Here is a 10,955-nt window from a genome sequence, read left to right as displayed (position 1 = left end):
ACCAGTGCCACCGCCGTCGATCGCCCCTGTTTCGACAAAGAGAAGTGGGAAAGAGGAAAGGACCGCGGCTGCAAAGAAATTAGGGTTGGGGGTTCTTTTGCAAAAACACACGACTGGTCGTTATCCCGCATGGGCCTTCGGTCGACGTGGCAGTGGTCAAAGCGCCACGCGAGCTGGTCAGCGGCGGTCAGACAAAAAAAAACCCTCACATGAACAATTTAGAAAGATTTAGGACCTAAACATGCATTTTGAAAGAATTAAGACACAATCGACACTTTTGGAAATAATTAGGACCGAGCTTGCATTTTACTCCCAGCCCGAGCTTGCACAGTACTACCATCTTCTTCCTCGGTCAACCACGGGCCACGGCCGATACAAGAGCAGTGAGGCAGTCTGAGGAGCTAAGATTCGATCGACCGATCAGCCGAGCGTGTAGCTAGGACACGGAGATGGAGGCCGCTATTTTGAGCGGCACCATAAAAGTTCTGCTGCCGAAGCTCTTCTCGCTGGTTGAGAAGAGTTGGAATCTGAACAAGGACATCATGAGGGACGCCAAATTCCTCGAGGACGAGCTCGGCGTGATTGTCCGTTCCATGGATGCTCAACTGCACTTGTCGATCGAAGATCTGCGCGAACTAGCTCAGGGGATAGAGGACTGCATCGACAGCGTCGTGTATCGCGCGACTTGGAAGAAGCAGGCTTCCCTGCTCCGGCGGAGCGTTCGGTCCCCCAAGGCGCTCCTGAGCGACCGGTTGTTTGCCCAGAAGCTTCAGAGGATGAAGCAGATGGTGGTGGAGGCGCACGACCGGAGGCAGAGGTACCCCGTCCCCGCCCAGACCTCCGGTGATGTCCCGTCGCCCTCCTCCTCTGCTTCGGATCCGCGCCTCGCGGACGCGGATCTCGTCGGCGTCGATGAGCACCGGGCGAAGCTCCTGGAGCAGCTGGCGGAAGCGGCCGAGGGGCAGCCGATGCAGCTCAAGGTGGTCTCTATCGTAGGGTGCTGGGGGTTGGGGAAGACCGCTCTTGCCGCCGATGTGTACAAAACACAAGCCGGCGGCGAGAGGTTCGACAAGCGCGCGTGGGTCTGTGCCGCGCTCAAGAGCCCAGGGGAGGTGCTGGCCGACATGCTCCGGGAATTCGGATCTGATTGCCAGGAAAGTGTGATGCTGGACACCTCCAATGTCTCCCAGATGTGCGTACAAGTCAGAAATCAGTTGGCCAAGAAGAGGTACTGTATTTAGAACTCTCTGCTTTACTTCTCGGATTCATTTCGCATTTGGCTTATCGATCCAGAGAGTTCTAATTGAGCACTAATGTATTAATTTGGCATCACCTTGCTAGTACTAAGAGTGCTGAGTCAAAACTCAAAAGAGTCAACGGTAATATCTCAGTTTCCTTAATTACTCTGTGCTGTTGTAAGCAAGCCCTGAAAAATAAGCAGACTATGTGTTCTTCTGTTATCATGATTAAAATGAGTGACTCTCTAATGTTTCTCTTTTTAAAAACGAAAGATGTACTTGAACCTGATAATTTCTCTAGCTAGTTTGAGAAATTGCGGCCCTGCGACCACAGGTGTAATTGGTAGCAAAGTCATTATGTATAGCTGGCTTCAGAAAGGATGCAGATTAAATCATTTTCTCTTCTTGATTTGTTTTTCAGATATTTCATTGTAATCGATGACATTCAGACGCAAGTTCAGTGGAAAAAAATCAAATCAGCTTTCCCAGATGACAACGATGGAAGCAGCAGAGTTGTGGTGACGACAACTATTCAGTCAGTTGCTACTGCCTGCAGCTCTGAGAACGGCTATGTGCACAGAATGAGTAGACTCGATGAAAAATGCTCGAAGCGGTTATTCTCAGAGAAAGCTTGCCCGAAGAAATATTTGCATTACGACCAGCCTGATACAACAGCAATTCTGAACAAATGTTATGGCCAGCCCCTTGCCCTGATTACCATGGGTGAATTCTTGAAATCAATTGGTTGGCCGATTGGACGTACCTGTGAAGATGCATGCAACAACATTCGTTACCATATGGAGAACGGAGAGACCTTTGGTGATATGCGACGCGCTCTGATGCGTAGCTACGCCAGTCTGGGCGGCCATGCTCTCAAAGCCTGCTTGTTATATTTTGCCATGTTCCCCAGTGATCATCCCATGAGAAAGAAAAGCTTGTTGAGGCGATGGTCAGCTGAGGGGATTGTAGAAACCCAAGCTTCATGTGATGCCATGAAACTTGCAGCTGAAAATTTTGACGAGCTTATGGACCGGAACCTCATCGAACCCATCAGTGTAAGCAACAATGGTAACGTTAAGACTTGCCAAACTTATGGCATGATGCGTGAGTTCATTTTGCAGTTGTCAATCTCTCAGAACTTTGTAACTTTGTTTTGTGATGACAAGAAAGAGGCTGGCAAATATGCCCGGCGGCTTTCTCTCCATCATAAAAATGCTAAAGATGATGACAGGTTCAAGAATATTGATTTATCACTTGTCCGATCCCTGACAATCTTCGGGGAGGCATGTAAAACTGTACTCAACTTCGGCAAGTATGAACTGCTGCGGGTCCTTGATCTTGAAAAATGTGATGACTTGAAGGATGATCATATCAAAGGCATATGCAACCTGCTGCTGCTGAAGTATCTGAGCCTTGGGGGTAGTGTTACCGAACTTCCAGAGGATATTGCAAAACTGGAGCATTTGGAGGCACTTGATGTGAGGAAAACAAAGGTGAATATACTGCCGGTGGAAGTTTTCTTGTTGCCCTGTTTAATGCACATATTGGGAGAGTTTAGGATTTCAGGAAAAGTCTATAAAAAGAGTGTTTTCCTCAAAAAGAAGACAGGCAATGAAGTACAGAAGTTTCTTTCCGAAGGAAAAAGTAACATCGAAACTCTAGCAGGATTTATCACCGATGGAAGTGAAGGGTTTCTTCATCTCATGGGTCATATGAATAGATTGAGGAAGGTGAAGATTTGGTGTAAGCCATCTGCAGCTGCTAGTAGCACTGACTGGTCCGATCTTATGAGGGCCATTCAACAGTTCATTCAGGACAGAAAGGACGAAAATAGTGATACTACACGTTCTTTATCGCTTCATTTCGATGAATGCTCTGGAGATTTCCTGGATTCCATACAAGGACCCTGCTACCTCAGCTCTCTGAAATTACATGGCAACTTAACTATATTGCCTCAGTTTGTTGTATCACTTCGGGGTCTTAAGGAGCTTTGCCTTTCGACTACTAAACTTACAACTGGTGTTCTTGAAGCTTTGAGTAGTTTGAGCCACCTGCAGTATTTAAAACTGATTGCTGATGAAATTGAGGACTTTAGTATAGGAGTCCATGCACTGCCCAGGCTTCTACGCCTCTGTTTTGAGCTGCAATGTCCAACATTGCCCACAATCAAACAAGGAGCTATGCGGTTTCTCGTCACACTCCAGCTTCTTTGCAAAGATATAAATGGCCTTTCTGTCATCAATATTGAATGTTTCAAACACCTTGAGGAGGTCATCCTTCATCCTAGAGTCAGTCAAGAAGCCCAGAAACAATGGGAGAAGGCCGCTGAGGAACACCCGAATGGGCCAAAAGTTTTGTTGTTCAAATCTGGTGATGAAGCAGAGAGTTCAAATGATCAACTGACTCCAGCATTCAGTCGCATGGGGATTTCTGAAGTTTGTCCTCCTTTAAATGAGTCAGCGAGCAGCATCGTGGTGTCTTAAGCAGGATCTCGATTCTTGATTCAGCATGCTAGTCAGTTTTTTGGATTACTTCTCTGTAGTTTTACTTTATGTATCACCTTAATTTCGAACCTTCCTCTGGAGTGTAGACGACCTATTATTGGCGTTAAGTCAATGGAGTGGAACGTCCTTTGTGCTGATTTAACTACCGTGCAGCTTAATAATGAAAGGGATGCCTTTATATGTGATATTTATTGATCTAGGAAATTTTCAGTTAGCTCGATGTATAAGGCGCTTGTTACTGCAGGCTTTAGGTGTTGAAGTAGGCATATATATATGTACTTACGCACTCCTCTCAAAGTCAGTAAAGAAATATAAGTGTGTTTAGTGAGTACTTGTTTTGAGGAGTTCTAGCTAATCAGAACTGGAATAGCAGTATGCTTTGTGCTTTTCGTAATCAGGAGGAGACCATTCATTGTCATTCCTTAACTGACGGCATTAGGATCACTTACTTATGTTGGTGTTAGTGCTTTGCATTCCTCCATATGGCTTTCCACAATGATGATGTGAATGACCAAAAAAAACATTATGTCTAATCATCTACAGGCTATGTACATCTATCAACTGGCTACAGTCGTGGCCAATGTTGTCGCGAACGGATCAGCAGGAGGCCATGAGGGAGTGTAGCAACAAGCTGGGTCAACTTATCGGAGGGTTTATGTCTAAAATTGGGTCATGGTTCAATAATACCTGAGTTCTTTATTTTTGTAACGTACGACTTTGTAAAAAACTGGTTGTGTGCACCCTTGGGTGCTGAGATCTGCAGAGCTATTCTGCCATTTTTTCTGAATAAATAAAAAACTGCGGTGTCTGTTTATTCTTGTTGTGCAGCATATGGTATCGGTAGAACGAGATCCACTTACTAGATAGGACTGAGCTGCCTGTTACTGCCAACGATGGCTAATGTTGCGAACTCATTTACTGAACCAACATGTACCTACCAGAAAGTTCAAAACAGTCTCATACGTGTCTTGCTTATATTCACTTAAAAATTTACTTTGATCCAAATCAAGGCACATTCCCTGTAAAAAGAAGAAAAAAGAAAAGAGAAGAAGACACAATATTTTGCAAAATGCAACTACCAAAGTAAAATCAGGGCTTACTTTTTGGTTTTGGTTTGAGCAGAGGGTGCCGGCCGTTGGGGGTGGATGGCCTAACTGCTGGAGCGCGCAGCGACTGAATACACAGCTTCACAGCCAAGAAGATGCACCCACGGCAGCAGCCGGTGGGGTGTACTCGAAACTGGGATGATCGATGTTGTAAAGGTGGACTGGCCTGGTAAAAATCAGCCAGGGTGGGGAGGGCGGTGCCCTTGGAGATGGATTAGCCGGCCACCTGTGTCTTGATTTCGACCAGGCCGGCGTCACTGAGCTATCTGCCCGTTGTGATCGACATGTACGTTTCCTGGCTTATAGTTTTGGTTGGTTGTTGATGCATCTTATATCTGGGTGTCGCTTGTGTTAATTACTATTGTTGGGTGCTTGTTTTTGCAGCAAGAGCAAAGGCTGCGGAGGCCACGTCTCCTTTTGCAGCAAACAAAACTGATTCTCACAGTACATTCGCCCATGGGAATTCTCAAAGCTTTGTCTTGAACATTCTGAGAGTTTGCGGTTTGTGCACATCACTATATCTTGCTCAATTACACTAACTCATCGCAGGGCAGAGAGTTTTAATAGTTTGCAAACAAGAATGCCGGGACACTCCTTCCATACAATGTAGAAAGAACAAAGCTAACAAATTAAGTTACGGGAGATTAACTTGGTGGATAAAAGCAATCTTCCCCGTTGAGGTGTACGTAGATGACGAGTTTCAGCCAAGCCTTGCTTCCCGTTGTATAACCTGAAAATGGACAATTTGTTCAAACAATGTTACTCGATGCTAAACATTGGCCCCAGAGTCTTGCTACCTTTCATCATCTATTTTACCTCTCCAGCAAATTTAATCAAGATTGTTGTCCTGGGCCTCTGCTGGCCTTCAATTGGCACAAAATGTGCTGTCACCACCGCGGGAAAGCCAGCATTATCCAGTACGCCCTATAAGAAATTCAAAAAGTGTTCAGGCATTCATTGTTCATCCAAACGACATGTTACACTTGGATATTTGAGCTGGAGCTCCCACCCTTACAATCCCTGCAACAAAAGCTCCACAGTTGAATGCCCCCATGTCTTTCGGCACGGAAATGAACCTGATCAAACAAAAAAGGGGCCCACGTTTTAGACTTGTAGCGGAAGGGAGACATTCTGTAGAAAAGAAAAAAGAGTCCATCAAACCGGTTAACAAGAAGCTCCTTCTCACTAATCATGTATTCATCCTCATGTTCTGTTCCTTTCTCAAGCGAGTCAGCCACCTGCAAACAATAAGAAAGCATCTATCAGGATAAGCAATCAAATAAGTGCACTCACTCCAGTGATGAGTAATATAGCCACAGGCTCTCATTAATATCAACACATATTATAAATGGATTCCACAAACAACAGGGAATTGTATAAAATATTAGAATTATAAATCTTCTTGTGTAGGAGTTTCAGGACCAGCCTTCGTCCGCAGACAGTATGTATGACTCTGAAGAACAAGGGTAAGCCGGTCATGTCGCCTGGGATACAGGGCATAGAAGGAAGGGACTGGGGGTTATATCTTTCTAGTTTATTCTTCTCATAGGTTAGGCTAGATGATCAATATGGGGTATATGCTAATGCTATCGAAATGAGTGCATCATTTAAAACCACAGAATATTAGGCCATACTACTACAAAGAGTGGAAATTAGGAGAACACTACTCGAAAGATTCTTCTTTGTGTGAATAATAACATTACAAACAGCACAAAAATGTGAAAATATCGTTCATGTTAAGTTTTCCATCCAAGCTCTTCTTTAGTGAGAGAAATTACTGGAAATATTATCTTTTTGACTTCCATCCTATTTCAACATCCTGACTTATTTCGTATTCCAAATCACGAGTCAGAATTCAGAAAGACAGAAACCAAATAACATTTTCCAGATGTTCTTGGTTAGGTAGTCTGGCAGAAATATCAAACACCCTGGCAGCTAGGTATAAGCCTTTTTATCAGGCGTAATACTCAGGCGGGTCAGACCACTAACAGACAAGTTCATCCAGCAATCTTTTGACAGGACATGAGGACAACAAAGAATGTGCACAGTGAAAGGAAAAAACTAAGAAGTTAAGTGCACCCTTTACAAGAAACAGAGTAGGAATAAAATGTACAGAATAGATTACCTTTCCAAACAGTACTTTCCATACTGTGCTGTGAATGAATGATAAAATGCCCAGCAGTCGAGTCTCTCGTCTATTCCCCTGGATTGATTATTACAATCATTAACATGACTATCTCAACAGGATAAAAAATTATAGAAAGCATTAGGTATGTATAGAATAAGACAATAAAGGAGGTCAATGATGTAAATTTGGAGAACGCACGGAACCCTTAGAGAAATGATAGCCTATGAATATTCATATTTATGAAGTCCACACAAAATTGTGAGGTCACACTAAATTGTTATTATTCAATCAGTTCAAAAATTAATTTAACATTACGTTGTCTAAATTACAATTCAAACCGACAACTCTATCCAGATATTGTGCTATGATTTCCTCTTTAAAGAAAGACATGTGATACAAGCAGCAAGTTCGTTATCCAAAATAAGTTATGCAAGTAAAAGGCCATGACTATGGCATGCCACTCACAAGTCATAACAAAGAGCGAGGAAGTATATGAAGCAATAGACAAGTACTCTACTACAGAGCCATATTCTGGACCAAGAAAATCATGGAATAAGGAAATAATTATGCATCAAACCTTCTCCCTGTGACACAGCAGTTCAAGAACTCTTGCACCAACAGCATAACCAGCATCCTCCAGCCTGTATAAATCATAAAAGAAGAGAAACAAATGTTACACTAAGCATCAAAGAATATTAACCATGAAAATGGAGCAATGCATTTCTAGTGAGAAACATTGTCGAACGTCCTTGCATGATTTAGCACAATAACATCACCGTCTCCATTCTCCAATGAGAAGTAACGAGATAGTGTCTTATATGGTAATGTAACAAAGTAGAGAAATGGATACACTGAAACATTAGAGCTGCAGGGAATGGCCCAACCAAATGTTATAGTCGCATCATATGGCATATCAGAGAAACATCTCAACATATGAAAAAGTAATTGTGAACCTTTACATTATCTTAAATTCCGGATGATTTAAGAAACTAGCATACAGTAAGTGGCAAACAACATAGCACCTTAAACTTTATGTGACCTGGATATCAACATATGAAAAAGTAATTGTGAACCTTTACATTATCTGAAACTCCAGATGATTTAAGACACTAGCATACAGTAAGTGGCAAACAACATAGCACCTTAAACTTAATGTGACCTGGATATCAAAGAGTAGCATGTACTGACTAAAAATGGTTGTACCACACCAGGTACCAACCAAGTATTCTACCACGAACAGACATGCAAATAAGAAATAGAGACTACCTCCGTTCCAGCTCAGCAATGTTGTCAACTTGTGTCTGGTTGTATTGAACTAACTCTGAGAACAAGAATGCAAACGCACTCAAACTGACCTATGAAATACACAGAACATTTATTAAGCATGTACGATAACAAAATAAGGAAACAAATAGAATATTTTGCCACAAGTTACGAACTACAAACGGAAGAATGAATGTGCCACTACCTCTTACATTCAAATCCTTTCACATTTAGGAAGCAACACATTCTCATACTGCAACCAGGGCAGAGGAGAAGAAATATATTTAGCTTTAAAAATATATGCAAGTACCACTAAGGGGCATAGTAACTTTCACTTCAATATATTTATGCTATTTATTTAACCCATCATTTAATGCAAGAGTTGTTGTTTGTTATTGTATTTAGCCCTTTTCAAGAAACTGGTCCTCCTTAGTGCTTAGAGGGAAGCAACTACAGTTTAGGTTCACGTTCACTTGAATGTACTTCAGAGAAAATTGAGAAACCATTTGGAGTATTTATCATGTAGTACTAATGTGATAACTTGCTATAGGAAACGTGTCTGCATGATACAAAAATATATTGGCACAAATACAAGTAGCCGCTGTCAAAAGCTTCAATTTAACTTCAGAAAGGAAAATACCAATGAAAATAAATGAATGCCACTCCAGTATACATTCAAATCCTTTCACATTTACGAAGTAAGTACACATTTGCATATTGCAATCAAGATAGAATAAAAGCAAGATTTGAGCTCTAAGAAAAATTATCCAATTGAAAACATCACGGAGGTGCACAGTAACTTTCACTTCAATACAGTTTGTTGATATGCACAATATTAACGAATTTCCTTCCATTCCTGAAGAAACACATGAACAGAGTAGTTGGCTTGGGCAATAGTTTCTGAACATCTCCAATGGAAGCTACTGTTAGAGATACATATTAGCTTCCTTTATAAGACATGTTATTCCCAATCTTCATAAGAGGTTTGGTCCCCATATGTACTTAGCATATTCGTACTGGCCTTTGGCCTCAAGGACATACAAGTTGCCTATTTCCTCACAGCTAACACTATCACCATGCATTCGGTTTCAACTTTCAACAAGATCCACATTCCAATTGCATACTACTGCATAACAAAAAAACAATACCCTGACAGTTACAAAGCATAGTAAAAAACAGTCATGCTGCCTGAACTAACTGACCAGGATCTGAAACAACTTCCTGCTCAACTACTCCCCTAACCCGTGAACTTGCCTCAGTTACCTATATCTGACTAACGGTACCTGGAAGAATTTTGATGTGGGGAAGACACATACCTCCTGTCTGCCACGGCCAAGAGGCTTGTCGAGCACGTTTGCGTACTGTTTCGCCTTCCCCACACTGATCATCTTGTCCGTCCTCCTCTGGGGTCTCCCTTCCTCCGGGTTTCTTCAGATTTCTTGGGGTTTCTCAAAATGCTTATAACCAAGCTGAGGCCGTATAGGGGTTTCTTGGTTCCCTCTTTCTATGCTGCAACGGTAGAAGTGAGGCAGTTTCTGAGATATGTAGACAGCACCACTGAATGATGCTCATTACTAGAGTTCAGTGCATGAATTAATTATGTGTTCGTGCTGGAAAGGTGCTCTAGAATAATGTCATGCAGCGAATTGTATAAAAAAACAGCACGAGTAATTGAAGGATAATGAAAACTGATATACAAGGTAGGCAGTTTCTAAAAACATCTGGGAAGAACTGGCGTACCATACACGCAAACAGAATCGTTGCTCTAGAGTATGTAAGATGCCAAGATCACATAGTCCTTCTTTCACAATTTACATGTTCTTGCAATGCTATTTAAGTACAGTTGCGTACATGTCTGTTCCCTAACATCTTTGCTACAAATCCTTCTTTGCTAGCATCTTAGACTATGGGCTGATGACAATGAAGAATTGTGATATTTTTGTTACAATGGTCTGTATGGAGCCACTGAAATTCATGCACCTTCAGAAATTCTTAGGCTAGGCCATGCGGTCCTGGGATGCCAGAGGCTCTAAAGCAACAAAAATTTGTTTGGGAGTATGGCATGACAGAGCTGCAGCAATGGCATACAGAGCATGATGAAAAATGAAATACTACTAGCATACAGCGGCGGCGTCGTTTCTGTTCGCACAGCAGAAGAAGCACAGAGGGAAGCGGCAGTACCAGTGGACGGGAGGAGCGCGGGCCGGACAGATCGGGAGCCGGGGATGTCGATGACTGTGGATCTGCTCGCAGGGAGGCCGGGACGGGCGGGGGCGGAGGCGGGGGGGGGGGTTGACGTGTGGAGGCGCGGGCGGGGACGGAGCGGCCTGGATCCGGAGCTGGACTGGAAGGCGGCGGTGGAGACGGGGACAGGCACGGCGGGTGGGGCCGGCGGCGATCCGACGGGAGGCGAGGTCGGGTGTGAGCGGGACGAAACCAGACAAGTGAGAGAGATGGTAGAGAAAACGAAGGTGGGAAGGGGAATTACGGTGGTGGTTTTGCGTAATTTTTCTGAAGTTTTTTTTTTTTGAGACACAATTTTTTTCCTTTTTTTTTGAGGGGCACAATTTGTTTTTTGAGACAAACTGCAAAGCTTTATTACTCCGTCACAATGTTTACAGGGACGAAATCAAGTTCGTTGGGTTGGCCTAACCAAGCATGGCGGCCAACTCCGAGAGATAAAGCGTGCTTTGCTAGTTTGTGAGCCTCGATATTC

The 10,955-nt window shown here is 43.1% G+C and overlaps 2 protein-coding genes across 4 annotated transcripts; one reads left to right on the top strand and one right to left on the bottom strand.

Moving 5' to 3' along the window:
- Positions 1 to 295: 295 nt before the first annotated feature.
- Positions 296 to 4,556, top strand: LOC125553082 (disease resistance protein RGA4-like). 2 transcript variants are annotated; one of them, XM_048716835.1, is made up of 3 exons: positions 296 to 1,228; positions 1,660 to 3,752; positions 4,286 to 4,556. In XM_048716835.1, exons 1-2 carry the CDS (start codon positions 450 to 452, stop codon positions 3,719 to 3,721), a joined length of 2,841 nt encoding a protein of 946 aa, XP_048572792.1. In that variant the 5' UTR covers positions 296 to 449; the 3' UTR covers positions 3,722 to 3,752; positions 4,286 to 4,556. The 2 variants fall into 2 exon arrangements, with proteins under 2 accessions (XP_048572792.1, XP_048572791.1); XM_048716834.1 differs by lacking the exon at positions 4,286 to 4,556 and having other exon boundaries at positions 1,660 to 4,073.
- A 741-nt stretch (positions 4,557 to 5,297) lies between these two features.
- Positions 5,298 to 10,697, bottom strand: LOC125553083 (trafficking protein particle complex subunit 5-like). Of its 2 annotated transcripts, none has more exons than XM_048716838.1 (9): positions 10,421 to 10,697; positions 9,556 to 9,743; positions 8,243 to 8,331; positions 7,554 to 7,617; positions 6,974 to 7,051; positions 6,010 to 6,086; positions 5,858 to 5,924; positions 5,665 to 5,772; positions 5,298 to 5,578 (listed from the first exon to the last, which is right to left on the bottom strand). In XM_048716838.1, exons 2-9 carry the CDS (start codon positions 9,625 to 9,627, stop codon positions 5,549 to 5,551), a joined length of 585 nt encoding a protein of 194 aa, XP_048572795.1. In that variant the 5' UTR covers positions 9,628 to 9,743; positions 10,421 to 10,697; the 3' UTR covers positions 5,298 to 5,548. The 2 variants fall into 2 exon arrangements, with proteins under 2 accessions (XP_048572795.1, XP_048572794.1); XM_048716837.1 differs by having other exon boundaries at positions 9,556 to 9,748; positions 10,421 to 10,696.
- Between the last annotated feature and the right edge of the window lie 258 nt (positions 10,698 to 10,955).

Source organism: Triticum urartu, chromosome 4, assembly GCF_003073215.2.
Source record: "Triticum urartu cultivar G1812 chromosome 4, Tu2.1, whole genome shotgun sequence".
NCBI classification, from domain to species: Eukaryota; Viridiplantae; Streptophyta; class Magnoliopsida; order Poales; family Poaceae; genus Triticum; species Triticum urartu.
This window is presented reverse-complemented; position numbering and strand designations above follow the sequence as displayed.